The sequence below is a fragment of the Phodopus roborovskii genome, unplaced genomic scaffold (assembly GCF_943737965.1).
Source record: "Phodopus roborovskii unplaced genomic scaffold, PHOROB, whole genome shotgun sequence".
NCBI lineage: Eukaryota > Metazoa > Chordata > Mammalia > Rodentia > Cricetidae > Phodopus > Phodopus roborovskii.
In genome coordinates this window covers 75,818,830-75,835,535 of record NW_026126418.1, presented here as the reverse complement: position 1 = coordinate 75,835,535, position 16,706 = coordinate 75,818,830, and the positions used below count along the sequence as shown (strand labels likewise).

Sequence of the window (16,706 nt, the reverse complement as noted above, 5' to 3'; positions counted from 1 at the left end):
CCCTGACTTGCCACCCCCATACAGCATCTAAACTACCTCTTTTGATCTCTATGCTCTAAGACTGTTAATCCATTGCCACCTTCCCAGATATTTCTTCACCTTGTCTATGACCCTGAGCCTCTCACTTCTCAGGATTGTCTCACCGCCATGCTTCATTGCCTGCAGTAAGCCTTCCCTCCCTCCTTAGTTCTTTCTTTCCTCGCTCTTGCCCTCTCTCCCTCTCTCCCTCCCTTCCTAGCTTCCTTCCTTCTTTCCTTTCTCCCTGGGCAGAGTTTACCCTCTGCTTCTCAAATCTTCCTCATGCCAGTGTCTTTCCGCTGAGGTCACCCTCTCCCAGCAGGTTTTTTCAAGCTAGCTGTTATTCCCCCTTTCAAGTCCCCTTGGTGGGGACGAGGCCATCCCACAGCTATAACACTTGTCACAGTGGTCTCAGTGCACAGGGCTGACCAGGTGACTCCTGGAGCTAGCTGGAGAAGAGCCCTGGGATGAGGGTGCACTCACAGGCAGCCCTCCCCTCAAACATTCAAATGGACCTGAGCAGAGGACATTCATTCATTCTCTGCACCTGACCTATGAAGCATATTGGGCTGTCTTGCCTCTGAGTTTCTGCCAGTTCTGATTGTCCCCAACCCTGCTGTACACAAAAGGGTGCTTTTCAAAGTCATTGGACTTCTTTGAGAGGATGTCTAATCCCAGTTGTCAAAATACAAAAGAGCAAGTGGAACTGTGGTGCTAGATAGCATATCTTTTTGATGTTGTTTTGGTCTTGCTTTAGATTTTTACTTGTTTCATTTGATTTTTTTTTTTAAACAAATTAGAGACAGAGGGTTCTTAAAAGGCAGGTGGAAGTTGCTTTTGGAACTGTGACCCTAAAGTTAGCTTAGGTGGATTCCAAAGTAACTAAGCAGTCCTTATTCATTTAAGAAATTCTTTGCCTTCAAATATTCTCTCCTGATTTAAAAAAAAAAAAAAATGCTAGCACACTGTATAGTCAGAGGTCTCTTTTGTGTAGTTAATTTTTTATTTGCTTTTTTCTTTTTCTTTTTTTAACAGCCTCTTGGTAAAATCATAGGAAAAGGGAGGGGGTGGGGAAAGATTTCATTTCTACAACAAAATGCCTTTGGGGAAGATTACTGGTTTTGGCAGCAGGCAAAGTGCTTCTTGAATGAAGGATTTCTGTTCCACCATTGAAACAGTCCCCATGGCAACCAGTCATCAAGTTCCGCTGCCCTTTTCATAGACACTCTCCACCAGGGAGGCCCTTTCCCATTCCTTGCAGACTACTATTTGCATCTGTGAGCCAGAAATCTCTGCTTCTCCACATCCAATTAAGGACATGCTCAGATGTCAAGGCACAGGTCAAAGGCATCCCATGTCCTCTTCTAAATGGCTCTTTCGGTGGGGATGGAGTTACATTTTTATGAGTCAGGGATTATTTTTTAATGCCTGTAATTATTGTGATAGATGTGATTTTTTTAATTCCTCATAAAAGCTGGTTTGAATGTGTGTCAGGGGTGACTAAGGAAAAGATGTACCCTCATACCACCTGTTTCCCTAAGTCCCATTCCTTTGGGTGAAATCAATTGTGAGCCACCCCCACCCTCACCCTTTCCTCTCCACCCCACCCTCCCTGCTCCAGTGTGAATCAGCTATTGAGCATCCTGAGGTGTAGCTGGAGCCAGGGGTCACCTTGCACCACTAGCTCCTTCCCTGACTTGTCCCCATCCACCCACCCTTCTCCTCAGTCCTCTAACTGTCCACTGGTGTAGCACTAAGCCTCCTCCTCCTCTCAAAGCCCAAGAGTCATAAAGATGTTTTGAGACACCTGGCTATACTCACAGTGACTTTTCACAAATAAGAAAATGATTTGTGGAAATTGCTCAGTAAAACTGGGGCAAGACCCAAATTTCCTGGTCCCCCTTCAGAGAGAGAGAGAGAGAGAGAGAATCTCTATTTTACCCACTTTGCTTTTCCTTAACTTCAAACTAGCAAAATTCCTAGACAACAGAGTCTGAAGCCTGGGTTCATACACAGCTCCGCTGGAGGCTGCTGTGTAACCTTGGCCAGATGCTGCACTCCAGCCCTAACTTCCTCTGTTCTGGAGCATGATTTCCACAACAGTAGAGACTGCCATTGCTGCCCAAGGAAGCATTAGAATAGAGACCCCCCCCCACAACTCTAACACTCACACACCCTAATACATAGAGCCACATCAAAAGTTAAAGGCTGATGGCAGCCATAGTGGTGCACCTTTAATCTCAGCACTTGGGGAGAAGGAGGCAGAACCAGTGACTTTGAGGCTAGCTGACGCTACATAGGTCTCGTAGACTCAGGAGAGCCAAGGGCTGCATTGTTAGGCTCTGTCTCGTATGTATGTATGTATGTATGTATGTATGTATGTATGTATGTGTGTGTGTAAGCAAATAAAGGCTACTGAGGAATGAGGCCCTTTCTTTAAGAATTTTACAATTTATTTAATCCTTTTCTCAATCTCTAATTTGTTTTAGCTACAAGCCCAGCAGGGAGGAGTCAGCATCCGGGTCCTCCCACGCAGTGATGGATATCACTCTGCCAACCGGAATCGGAGCAAATCAAGAAGATTTACGTGCTGCAAGTATTTTCTTTGAGATGTTGTGAATGCTGGGGTTTCTTTCCTACATTATTTTGTGGGAAAATTTATATTCTTTTACTTTAATGCCACACTCTCATACAATCCCCCAAAATACTCTTTCCAAAAAAAAAAAAATCTGTGATGTGACTTATGAAAATGAAGCAGGAGTGTCACCTAACCCATACATGTGAGTACACGCAGCAGTGTGCTCGGAGATTCCAGAAAGATGGCTCATGCTTCAGCTCTGAGTGGTGAGGCATAGCGGGGCATAACGGGGGAGTGCAATCAAACACAAAGTAAGTTCAGCGTGCTCTCTCTGTGTTTCTCCTTTCTTCTTTAGCTTGTGGATGGAGTGGACCAACTCCTAACGGATTACCAGGTCAAAGATGGCCACGTTATTCTACAACTGAATTCGGTAAGCTCGGCTTCCTGGCATCTCCACCTACCCTCCAATCTTTACCTCTCCCCCACAATCTCCTTACAACCTTTAACTTGTCAAACAGATTCCCTCCAGAGATTTCCTTTGTGTCCGCTTCCGGATATTTGAACTTTTCCGAGTTGGGTTTTTGAATCCTGCTACCTTCACAGTGTATGAGTATCATAGACCAGGTAACCACCTCTGCTCCGCTCTGCAGTCTGCTGTCTGTGTAACTTAGAAATCAAAGGAGGTCCGCACATTTTACAGACTGCCGTTCTTAAAGCCTAATTCAGAAAGTCCGGCCTGAACACTTGTTTTTAGATACTGCAGTCAAATAACTTCATAATCAAGCAATGGACTCATGTGTCATTTTTCAGCATCTTCCTTTTTAAAATAACTGGACTATGTTACTAAGAAATGATGGTTGAACAGTAAAATCCCAAGCACAGAGCCAAACTAACAAAGAGGTGGGAGGGTTCTTCGGGAACAAGGGCCCTTCCAGGACAGCCAGTTCATAATTTCACCTCCTTGGGCCTGGAGCTGTACACGAAAAGATTGACATAGACATCTCTGCAGCCTCTTGTAAGAGACTCAGTGACAAAATATGTTGTGATCAGCCCAGACACTTCTTGTGACCTGTCTATTCCCACAGACAAGCAGTGCACCATGTTTTATAGCACCTCTGACACCAGACTTCAGAGAGTATGTGAAGGAGCAACATGCAGATGTGTAGAAGGTAACCACCTGTTTATTCTGCCTGCCCCTGTCTGAAGGGACTCTCGGGAAGCTGTTTGACCAAACCATAGTTTCTCAGGAGTAGATGTGTAATCTTAGTTGACTGAATATTAATGCCTCCCTAAGATGTTTCCTTACAGCTCCCAAACACCCTGATGAGACCCTATACAAGAGAAGAAACTCCATCAAGATGGCTGTTGGGTTTCCTGGGGGACATAATAGTTTATCTTTTACTTTCACCTAATTTTTTTTAGCAAAGGACCATAATCAAAGAGAGCAGAGATGCGGGGCTAGGCCACCAGGCCTTCCTCTCTCTTTTAATTCTAATTAATGGGATTTTCTGTCACTTCTCCAAGTCTAACTGTCTCTTTGCAATCAAAGGAAGCCTTTTTGGCAACTCACCAAAGTCATCAGAAAATCAGCATCATTTGTCTGTGAGTCCAAGTTGGTTTGGTTTTGATTGTTTGCCCATCAATTAGGAATTGCTTATTTGTGTTTGTTCGGTTGTTTTGGGGTTATTTTTTGTTTTTCTCCTTCTTAGGTCCTTACTGTACCAACTTATATTTAAAATCAAATCTTCATTTTCTGCTATGTTAAACTCCTAAACATGGAAAGTTACTCCCCACTCGCTACCTTGGAGAGAAGGGTATGCATCTCTGAAGAGCTGGCTGTGGAATAAATAACCACAGAACAATAAGTCTGTGTTTAAGTCTTTGGCTGCTGGTTTAACTTTTCGCCTTATGTAATGTTTCACTTCACTGAAGAGAAGAAAATGGATAGGTCTGAGGAATCTGGCATTTATAAAAAATGATCCAGATTGTGTCAGGGCTCGTTGAAGACTGTCCACGCGCACAGTGAGTGCCCACTTCAGTACACCCAACTAACTCTCACCTACTCTCCACACAATCTAGCTGACTGTGGGCAGCTGCAGGCAGAGATGGACCTGTCCATCTCTGCAGACACCAGGAAAGAAACAGCGTGTAAACCGGAGATTGCATATGGTAAGTTGATCATGAAATTTCATAAATATGTGTTCAGTTAGAAAGATGGAGCATTGCACATTAGTGACATTGTATAGATACATTTGTGGGGTACCTTGAAGGAAAGTATTGTCAATTTTCAGCATTAGGGTACAAAGTTATGTGTTATTCATTGATGATAATTGGAGAGACAGGTGTTCAGCAAAACACTTCCCTTACTAGACCCTTCTGAATAGATGTACTACACTTACTCCAAGAAAACTTTTGGAGAAAAGACACAAAGATTGGGGCTTAAGGAATGGCTCCCAGCTTTTGTCATGACGTTGCTCTGCTATCATGGGCTCTGACTCTGAAGCCAGAGGCCACAAATAAACTCTTCTCTGAGTTGCCTTGATCCATGTATCTTATCTCTGCAGTAGAAAACTAAGTAAGTAGGGGCTGGAGAGATGGCTTGAGGGTTGAGTACTGGCTGCTCTTCCAGCAGATCAAGGTTCAATTCCAGCAGCCACACGAATATCTATAAGTGTCCAGTTCCAGGGGATCTGACACCCTTAGGGGTGGAGAGGAAGAAAAAATAAAAAGAATGAAAGAAAAGAAAACTAAAGTTTCTCCTTTATCTTTGGAGGTGATGCCGTCCATTGTGGTGTGGGACACCCTGCCTGCCTTTCATTCCCTGTGTTTATATCAGGCGCTTCTGGCTTGGGCTGGGTTTTGGGTTTTTTTTTTTTTTTTTTAGGGGAGGGAGAGAAATAATAGTGTACAGTAGCATTTTTAAATTCTCTCAGAAAGAATGTTGTTTCCAAGTTTAAAAACACACACAGCTGGTTTGGCTTCTTTGTGTGTTTTGCTGGTGGTTTTTCATTGGACATCTGAGTTCCTTTTCCATTACTGTGACAAAAGGCCTCAACAAAAGCATCATAAATGAGAACAACTTCATTTTGGCTTCTTGTCCCAGCAGGATAAAGCAAACATGATTGCAGGCTGGGAAGGGAAGGCACAGTGCCTCTGCACTCAGGAGTAAAAAGGGAATAGGAAGTAAGCTTTGTCCCAGTGACCCACTTCCTCTGGGAGGGCTTTACTTCTTAGAGATCCCACAATCTTTCCAACCCACTGGGAACCAAGCATTCAAACACGAGGCCACCAGATCTCATTATGGATGATTGTGAGCCACCATGTGGGTGCTGGAAATTGAACCTGGATCCTTTGGAAGAGCAGCCAGTGCTCTTAACCACTGAGCCATCTCTCCAGCCCCAAACATGTGATCTTACAGACAACATTCACACTCACACCACAGCATGAGTTCCATAAGGACCCTTAAAAGCAGCAGTTCTCAACCTGCGGTTCACGATCCCTTGGGGTTGAATATTAGATATTTACATGAAAATACAGTAGCAAGATTACAGTTATAAAGTAACAATGAAATGATTTTATGGTTAGGAGGTCACCACAGCATGAGGCTCACAGCATTAGGAAGGTTGAAGACCACTGCTCTAGAGCACTATTTACCAGTGAAGAAACTGAGGCTCAAGGAGAGTAATGTTTGTCTAGAATCATGAGGGACCTAGTGATGGAATGGTGTAGCCCTGGTCCTGTTACTGCCATCTCTGTCCACAGACTCTTCTCAGCAGATTTACTGACATCAGAATGATCTTCGTGTATTTCCTTCCTTTGAGTTCATCTTCACTTTTTTTAAAAATCAAATGATTTGGCTGAGGGATTTGGGAATATTCACAAAATAAATGAGATCTGCCCCAGGGTACCCTGATAGCACCCTCCACATTCCACATCTGATGACAAGCCCTGGCTCCTATGGGGGTGGCATTGGTGGTGTCCATCAGAACTGCTTCATTCTGTCCTGTTTTGTCTTTACCAGCTTACAAGGTTAGGATCACATCCAACACTGAAGAAAACGTTTTTGTCAAATACACTGCGACTCTTCTGGATATTTACAGAGCAGGTGAGATCTCTTCTTTCTCCCCCCCCCCCATTTAGTGCACCTTACCAGCCAGGCACTGTATCATACATGGAGAAGACTGGAAAGCAGTCATGGGGCCTCACCTTCATGAAGTGTCTATTTCTCCTTGAATTATCTTGTCACAGATTTCAGCAAATGTTTCCTAACCATCTTAGTGTCTCATTTGGGTTACTTAAAACACACCTTTTATCCCATTTATTCATTTCTGCATGTGTGCATCTATGGCTAACATGGGAGTCAGAGGACAGCTTGCAGGAGCTGGCTCCTTCCACCATGTGACACCAGGGCCTTGAACTTAGGTCCTCAGCTTTGGAACCAAGTACCTTTCCCTGCTGAGCCATCTCTTGCTGACCCTTAAAACACATTTAAAATTAAATATTTATTGATTTTATATCTCCAAACAGCATATTTCTCAGTTGAGTAGATATACATTCTGCAATAAGACCCTAAGTTTACACTGTAATATGTTTTTATTGATGTGTATCTTTGTAAATTCTGTCACAATGTCACAAGATTGTTGGCTCTTGACTAGCATGCTCTAGATGGAATTAAAACTTTTAATAAACTTCCAAATTTTTATTTGACTTGTCAACACTGACAAAAACATCTTTCCTGGTATCTGTTGTCTGCCATCTCATTTTTGTATCTTTGAGGGTCACTGCCCCTTCTTTTTTGCCCTGTGATTGCCATTCTGGTGAAAGGTTGTGCCCTTTCCACTCTCCAAATTTAGAGCACTGTTTTTATATGATCTTCACATCAGAGGCAGTAATTAACCACATCTTTTCTTTTAAGTTTTAAAATGATATGATCTAACTGTGTAGCTCAGACTCTCAGACTGGCCTTGAACTCACAACCCTCTGTATCAGCCACCCAAATGCCAAGCTCAAAGGCATGTGCCACCTCCTCTGGCTGCAGTTTGTCTTTCACTAGAAGAATAAAAGCCTTTTTCTCCTGAGAAATACAAAACTGCTGGTTTGTTTGACACCGGTACTCACTTGGTATCCACAGCCACCTGGATGGCTCTGATTTCACACGGCATCAGGTGGTCCCCAAGTCACAGCCCTTTGTTAGTGTCATTTCATCTTTGTCCTATGGATTATGAAGGTTAATTCCAGTAAGCTTGAAAGGCTAAGCAAGTTTTTTGGTACTTTATCTCCTCATCTTGGATGTTCCCTTTAATGCTTATCAGAAAATTTGAATTCATATAAGTATCAGAAGCCCACATGCTTCCTGCCTTTAGAATCAAGGTATATTGACAAATTGTTATTTCTATATATTCAAGGATGCTAGGAGCAGGTGAGAATATGGGGACAAAAGAAAGGGGTTGTGATTGCTGAACTTAACTGTTCTCTGCTCATCTGAACTCACTTGAAATTTTTCACTAACAAAAAGTTAAGAACCAGGGTAGCCACCTGCTTTCTGTAACAGTGGCTGGCTTGAGGATGCTGGGGATGTGGCTCAGGCATTGCTACAACAGGAAGCTGTATCCCTGGACAGTCAAAAATGAAAAAAGAAAAAAAAACCCAATGATACTAGAAAAATTATGTATGCAGCAATCATATACATTTGCCTGACAGGTTCAAGAGTTCTTCAGGCTTTAACTGTTCAGGAGACTGTGTCACAGTTTAAAATTAGCTGAATAATGGCCCTTAACATTACAACAGTGAGTAAGGTGCGATCCCTGAAGTTTCTAGTATGTCTGAGGATAGAAATTCAGGTGTCTGTGCTGGGGGGGGGAGGGGTGGCCCAGTGGGTAGAGTGCCTGCTGCTCAAGCCTGCAGATCTGAGTCCACTGCACTATTATAAACAGCTAGATGCAGTGCTGACATCTGTAAGCCCAGTGCTGGATCTGGATGCATAAGCAAACGGATCCTGGCCATCAAGTCTAGTCAAAGTGGTGATCCCTAGGTTAAGAGACCTTATCTCCAAAACTAAGATGAAAAGTGGTACAGGAGACCACCCAAAGTCAACTTCTTGCCTTCATAAGCACATACATATATACCGGAGAAAGACAGAGTGGGAAGGAGGGGAGTGGAGGAGGTGGAGGAGGAGGTTTAAAAGAAGTGAGGGACGGGCTGGGTCTAGCTCAGTATTGAAGATGCTCGCTGAGTCAGTCTCTGTTACTATTACAACAAAGATATACAAGGGAAGTGAAGGTGGGCTTAAACATATGTGAAACTCAACAGGCTAAACATGGGGAAGATTGCATTCTGGGTGGAAGCAACATGTCCTGGCTACTTCTGAGTCCTTTAGGAATCTCAGTTATCTTCCATAAAATCTGCCATCCCTTCACATTACATGCTTTTCTAGAAAGTTGACCATTGCCAGCTACCAAATCCATCCCTAGTTAAGTATATAACACATGGAGATAAATACTGCACAACTGTTGAACACCCTGATCACTTAGTCTTACATCGCCCTCAGCACTTTTCATATCAGCCCGTCAGCCTCCCTGGTAGTTCTGCAGTCATGCTATTGTTCAAATGAGGGGACTGAGTCCTTACTGAAGGGAGCATAAATCAGTGGCACTGGTGGGGTTTAACCCAGACAGCCGGAGTCCAGAGTCCCCTGCCAGCCACAGGGGAAGTACCACTCTTCAACAGTATTCGCTCTTCACCTCTCATGGCCACAAGGATCTGGTCAGTTCATGACTGTGGCGTTAAAATGTGACTATGATGAGTCTCCTGTGTGTCTCTCAGGTGCAGCTGCTGCTGAGAAGGACTCTGAAATAACCTTTATTAGAAAGATGAGCTGTGCCAACGCTGGTCTGGTGAAAGGCAAGCAGTACTTAATCATGGGCAAAGAGGCTCTGCAGATCAAACACAATTTCAGTTTCAAGTAAGTCACCAGCATTTGTAGCCTCTGGGTCTTCTCCAACCTGAGTGTCATTTTTCTCTTAACTACACTCACATTCCACTTGTGCCTTAAGTTCAACCAACAATGCATTATGAGTATCTAGAATTCCACAGTGCCTGAGTGATCAAGAGCTGAGCCATCCAAGTGATTCAACCTAATGAGGAAATGAGACAGTGTGTCCACATCCTCTGGCCACCTGCCTGCTCCCGCAGTGTGCAAAGAGTCTAACTGTAGAGAGAAGAATGTTTAAATGAATGCTATGTTATCTGTACAGAGCTGGGCTTGAAGGCAGACATGACAACTTTGTCAGGAAAGTGCTTGCTGTGCAAGCATGAGGAACTAAGTTCAAGGACCAGACCTACATTCAAACAAACAAACAAACCAAAGCAGGCATTCAAGACTGGAGAGATGGCTCAGTGATTGAGAGCACTGGCTGCTCTTCCAGAGGCCCCAGGTTCAATTCTCTGCATACACATGGTGGCTTTCAACCATCCGTAACTCTAATTGCAGGGGAGCTAATACTCTCATCTGGGCTCTGCAGGTACCAGGATCACAAACATTCAGGCAAACAAAGCATCCACACACATAAAATAATAATAAATAAATAATTTAAACAAAAGCCAGTCATGGTGGTGCACACTTGTAATCTCTGTGCTGGAGAAACGGAGACAGATGAACCCCTGAGGCTTGCAGAACAGACCAGAGCACCTACTTGATAAGTTCTAGGCCAGTAAGGGACATTGTCTCAAAAAAGACAAATGTAGACAGTGTCCAAGGAACAGCACCCAAGACTGAACTCTGGCTTCTACATGTACCTGCATGCAAGCACATACACACACACACACACACACACACACACACACACACACACACACCACCACCACCACCACCACCACCACCACACTCGCATACACACCATACATTTAGATACATACCACTCACACACCATACATTTAGACACATACCACTCACACACACACCACACACTCACACACACATGCAAACATATACACACACACACACACACACACACACACACACACACACACACACATCTGATCTCTTCCCACGGAAGAGCTCTTCCTCTGTCTGTAGCCACCATCACCAACACTGTTTCCATTTTGCCTTGACAGGTACATCTACCCTCTAGATTCCTCCACCTGGATTGAGTATTGGCCCACAGACACGACGTGTCCCTCATGTCAAGCATTTTTAGCTAATTTGGATGAGTTTGCCGAAGACATCTTTTTAAACGGCTGTGAAAACGCCTGAGGAAATTCAGCTGTGTCGCTTTCCCTGTGGACTCCTGTTGGTGACATTCTCTTTTCCCTAGAAGCCAGTTTTACTTGGAGACTTACCCGAAAATTCACCGCCCTTTCTCTTTAGTAAGACACAAGTTGAAGTTATGTCTTTGTGCAATAACAGAGCTGTGTGGAACAAGAAAGCCGGTCCCCCAAGGTTATTGGACATCAGCACCAATAAACTGAGCAACACTGAACATGTAGCAGTTGGGAGTGATTGTTGGGACCAATAAAAGAGTCCCCTGAAATGTAGCTCCCTATAAAAACATAGCCATTACTTGAAAGAAATAGCAAGGGCAGAAACTGGCCATTAACGCTTGACTTTGCACTCAGCTGTATTAAAAACTGTTACTTCAGGCACACAAAGAGAGGGCGACATGGCAATAGAAATAGAGAACCTTGACCCTGGAAGTCCACCCCCTGAGCCCTCAGCTCCTGAGAAGGCAAGAGTGTTGCTCTCTGCCAGCTCCCTCTTCTGCTCTCCCTGTGCCCCTGACAGAAAAAGTCTCTGCTTTCCTCCCTCTCTCAGCTCCTGTCCGTTTCCCCAGGAACTCACTCTTGCCAATAATCGCTCTACCAAAGAGAGACCCCAGTGCAAAAACCCAGAGAAAGGAAACTAAGACTGTCATTCTCGCCTAGACCTAGTAGCTCTTGGATCCTAAGTTTGTGCTTTATACAAGAAAAAGATTAAATTTCAAGCAATAGTGCGTGGAACACAATAGATCTTATGAAAGAGTTCTCCTAGATGTCTGCATTCAGTCTCAGACTCGCCAAAGTATAGAGATGATTATTATCCCCATTTCACAGCGCCCAAAATGGAGGCTCCTAAACATGAGCAACTCCCCAGCCTAGTTCAGGGCAGAGCAGAGATAAAAGCTCACTTGCATCCCAGGTCCACCCCTGCACAGCCCAGACTTGCACTGGTTGATTTCCTTAGATGAAAACAAAATGTAAAACCAGGGCTTTTTAAGTATAGGCTACCTAGCCCTGCTGAGTTAACATAAGAAGTGTGTAAATAGTCCACATGATGTCATGGTAACAAGGACAAAAGTTATCTGCCTTTTACCAAGTCAATGGAACTATCTGAACCTTCATAGCTTGTCTCATCAATGGCAGGGATTTTCTACTTCCAGGAACCAAAAAGATGCCAAGCTACACAGAATATGACCAAGATACCAACTAAGCATGCCTGCTCATGGCTCCTGCCTCTTCTTGCTGAACAAAGGGTAAAGGGGCACACCGTCTCCGAGCTTTTGGACTTCCATCCCCAAGAGTGGTGGCAAATGGGCCAGACCAGTGACCAGCTTAAGCCATAAATGCAGCTGGATTTTTTTGTTGATAGCTCTTCTCTTCCTATTCCTTCCAAGCATACTTCCTTAGTCACATTTAGTGTCACTCCAAACCAGGCCAAATCCTGACCCCGCATTTCTCCTCCAAGACACTTGTACTGAATCATATAGAATTGGGTAGCATGTGCCACCCTGGATCCATTATGAGCTGTGCATGAGCAAGTCTACAACCACTCTATTCACCTTTATGACCAGGGCCTGGCACAATGCCCAGAACTTGACAGGGACCCTGGAAGCTCTTACGTGTGGGCTCTCACTGACAGTAAAGAATGTGAACATCCAAGTTCTAGACTTGGCTTTGCCCCTCATTGGTAGATTAAGTTCCCTTAATCTCTCTGATAGTCTGAAAAACAAGGGACCTGAACATTCTAGTCTAAAGCACTAAGATCATCTGATAATCATACAACAAGAAACAGGAAACAAAACCAAAAGCATGCATGTAATGAAGTATATATTTCTGTCTGTAAATGTGAAGAGAGCTGAAGATGCTATTCGGAGCTTCCTTGAGAAGGATGTAGGGACCTGGAGAGGGGGAACAAGTGTGCTGAGGAAATTCATGTCTCTGAAACCAGTAGAAAGGACCAACTGCGGCTAGAAAGGAAGCCTATTGTTTAGAAAGAGGGAAAGTGAACAGACTGCAGGTTAAAGCCCACTGTCTTTCAGTGGGAAGAGGCCGCTGGAGGTTCCCAGTCAGGAATTTAAAGTGGGGCAGGTCAGCCTGGGTCCTGGGACTTTCCCAGCCACATTCATGCCCTTCAGAGCATCTGTTGACTTCGAAGAGGAAAAACACACCATGGGGACCATAAGCCCTCTTGGTAAGAGGAGCTAGAAAAGACTGTGGGATTTGGGTTGTGGCATATTATCTGGAGAGACTTCAAGGAAGCAGAGCTCTGCTGTAGGCTGGACATGGAGGCAACCCTATAATGGGTATCTTGACTCTCTTCCAGTTAGTTTTTTTTTTAAAAAGCCATTAGCTCAGATTAGCCAGAAAAGGGGGTGCAGTTGTTTTTTGTGATTTGGACAATGTTCTTGTTTTTCTTCTCTGCTAAACATGATTGTAAAGTTATTCTTTTTTAAAACATTTTTTATTAATTTACTTTTTACATTCCAATTCCAGTTCTCCCATCATCCTTTCCTGCCCTTTCCCCAAATCCCCCCTCCCCACCTCATCTACCATCTGGTCCTAAAAGAGGGTAAGGCCTCTCCTGGGAAGTCTACTAAGTCTGTCCTTTCTACCCCCACACCCCTGTGTCTAGATTGGGCAAGATGTCTCTCCATATGGAATGAGCTCCACTAAGTCAGTTTGTACATTAGAGTTAGATCTTGGACCCACTGCCGGTGGCCTCATATATTGTCCCAGTCACACCATTGTCACCTATATTAAGGGAATCTAGTTAGCTCTTATGTGGGCTCCCCATTTGTCAGACCTGAGTCAGTGATCTCTCACTAGCTTGGGTCAGCTGATTCTGTGAGTTTCCCCATCATGGTCTTGACTCCTTTGTTCATATTATTGCTCCTCCCTCTCTTCGATTGTACTCTAGAAGCTTGGCCCATTGGTTAGTTGTGGATTTCTGCATCTGCTCCCATCTGTTTCTGGATGAGGGTTCCAGCTTCTCTGGAGTTGTGGATAGTAACTGGGTATCTTTTGCTTTATGTCGGGTATCCACGTATGAGTGAGTATATACTATATTAATCTTTCTGGAACTAGGTTATCTCACTCAGGATGGTTTTGCCTGCAAATTTTAGGATGTCATTGTTTCTTATCACTGAGTAATACTCCATTGTGTAAATTTTCTTCACCCATTCTTCAGTTGAGGGAGGGACATCTAGGTTGTTTCCAAGATCTGGCTATTATGAATAATGTTGTTATTAGCATAGCTAATGTGATGTGATGTGAATGTACCTACTTTGGGTATATGCTCAAAAGTGATATTGTGGGGTCTTGAGGTAGGTTGATCCCTAGATTTCTGATTTCCACAGTGGCTTTACAAGTTTGCACTCCCACCAGCAATGAAGGAGTTTTCCCCTTTCTCCACATCCTCTCCAGCATAAGCTGTCATTGGGTTTTTTTTTTTTTTTTTTAATCTTAGCCATTCTGATTGGTATAAGATGAAATCTCAGAATGGTTTTGATTTGCATTTCCCTGATGACTAAGGATGTTGAACATTTCCTTAAGTGTCTTCCCACCACTTGAGATTGCTCTGATGAGAATTCTCTATTTAAATCTGCACCCCATTTTTAAAATTAGATTATTTGGTAGTTTGATTGTCTAGTTTCTTGAGTTCTTTGTATATTTTGGAGATCAGCCCTCTGTCAGATGTGGGGTTGGTGAAGATCTTTTCCCATTCTGTAGGGAGCCATTTTGTCCTGTTGACTGTTCTTTGCTTTACAGAAGCTTCTTAGTTTTAGGAGGTCTCATTTATTAATTGTTGCTCTCAGTGTCTGTGCTACTGGTGTTCTATTTAGGAAGTGGTCTCCTGTGCCTATGTGTTCAAGGGTATTTCCCACTTTCTTGTCTATGAGGTTCATTGTGGATGGATTTATATTGAGGTCTTTGATCCATTTGGACTTGAGTTTTGTACATGGCAATAGAGTCTACTACATGCAGACAGCCAATTATACAGGACGATTTGTTAAATATGCTTTTTTTCCATTTTATATTTTTAGCTTCTTTGTCAAACATTAGGTGTTCATAAGTGTATGGATTGATATCAGGGTCTTTGATTCAATTCTATTGGTCCACCTGTCTGTTTTATGCCAATACCAAGATGTTTTCATTGCTATAGCTCTATAATAAAGCTTGAAGTCAAGGATGGTGACACCCCCAGATGATCCTTTATTGTACATGATTGTTTTGTCTATCCTGGGTTTTTTGTTTCTCCATATGAAATTAAATATTGTTCTTTCAAGGTCTGTGAAGAATTGTGCTGGGATTTTGATAGGAATTGCATTGAATCTGTAGATTACTTTTGGTAGGATTGCCATTTTTACTATGTTGATCCTACCTATCCAAGAGTATAGGATAGGTATTTTCTGATATCTTCTTTAATTAAGAAATTTAATTAAGTTCTATCATGCAGGTATTTCATTTGTTTGGTTAGAGATACTGCAAGATATTTTATGTTATTTTTGGTTATTGTAAAGGGTGATGTTTTTCTAATTTTTTTTTCTCAGCCCATTTATCATCTGTAATAGGAGGGCTACTGAATTATTTTTAATTAATCTTGTGTCCTGCTGTATTACTGAAGGTGTTTATCAGTTGTAGGAGTTCTCTGGTAGAATTTTAGGGGTCACTTATTTATACTACCATATCATCACCAAATAGTGAGGGTTTGAGTTCTCCATTTCCAATTTGTTGGTCTCCTTTTGTTATCTTATTGCTCTAGCTAGAACTTCAAGTACTATATTGAATACATTTGGAGAGAGTGGACAGCTTTGTCTTGTTCCTGATTTCAAAGGGATTGCTTTGAGTTTCTCTTCATTTAGTTTGATGTTGGCTGTTGGGTCACTGTATATTTGCCTTTATTATGTTTAGGTATGTTCCTTGTATCCCTATTCTCTCCAAGACCTTTATCATGAAAGGCGTTGAATTTTGTCGAAGGCATTTTCAGCATTGAGTGAGATGATCATGTTTTTTTTTTCAGTTTGTTTACATGGTGGATTACATTGATGGATTTTCATATGTTGAACCATCCCTGCATCTTTGGGATGAATCCTACATGGTCATAGTGGATGATTTTTCTGATGTGCTCTTGGATTCAGTTTGTCAGCATTTAATTGAGTATTTTTGTATCTATGTCCATGAGAGAATTGGTCTGTAATTCTTTTTCTTAGTTGTGTCTTTATGTGGTTTGAGTATCAAGGTAACTGTAGCCTTATAAAAAGAGTTTGGCAATGTTCCTATTTCTATTTTTGTTTCTATTGTGTAGAACAATTTAAGGAGTATTGGTATTAATTCTTTTTGGACATCTGCTAGAATTCAGCACTGAAACCATCTAGGCCTGAACTTTTTTGGTTGGGAGACTATAGATAACTGTTTCTATTTCCTTAGGGGTTATAGGTGTATTTAAGTTGTTTATCTGTTCTTGATTTAATTTTGGAACGTGGTACATATCTAGAAAATTGTTCAACTCCTTAAACTTTTCCAATTTTGTGGAGTACAGGTTTTCTCTGGATTTCCTCAGGTTTGTCTATTTTGTTAAATTGCTCAAAGAACCAACTCTTTGTCACATTGATTCTTTGCATTGTTTTCTTTGTTTCTATTTTATTGATGCCATCCCTCAATTTGACTATTTCTTGCCGTCTTCTCCTTCTGGATGAGTTTGTTTGTTTTTGTTCTAGCACTTTCAGTTGTTCTGTTAATTCACTGGTGTGGGATTTTTCCAGCTTCTTTATGTAGGCATTCAGTGCTATGAACTTTCCACTAAGCACAGCTTTCATTGTGTCCCATAAGTTTGGGTATATTGTGAGGTCATCATTAA

The 16,706-nt window shown here is 42.6% G+C and overlaps 1 protein-coding gene across 1 annotated transcript in view; it reads left to right on the top strand.

Moving 5' to 3' along the window:
- C5 (complement C5) overlaps positions 1-11,073 on the top strand; it is a 100,896-nt gene extending 89,823 nt beyond the window's left edge. Inside the window, exons 34-41 of the mRNA XM_051185288.1 lie at positions 2,508-2,610; positions 2,952-3,026; positions 3,115-3,220; positions 3,682-3,765; positions 4,676-4,765; positions 6,618-6,701; positions 9,419-9,557; positions 10,709-11,073. Coding sequence (XP_051041245.1) covers positions 2,508-2,610; positions 2,952-3,026; positions 3,115-3,220; positions 3,682-3,765; positions 4,676-4,765; positions 6,618-6,701; positions 9,419-9,557; positions 10,709-10,847 — 820 coding nt within the window. The 3' untranslated portion in view covers positions 10,848-11,073. The remainder of the gene's footprint in view (positions 1-2,507; positions 2,611-2,951; positions 3,027-3,114; positions 3,221-3,681; positions 3,766-4,675; positions 4,766-6,617; positions 6,702-9,418; positions 9,558-10,708) is intronic.
- Positions 11,074-16,706: the final 5,633 nt, after the last annotated feature.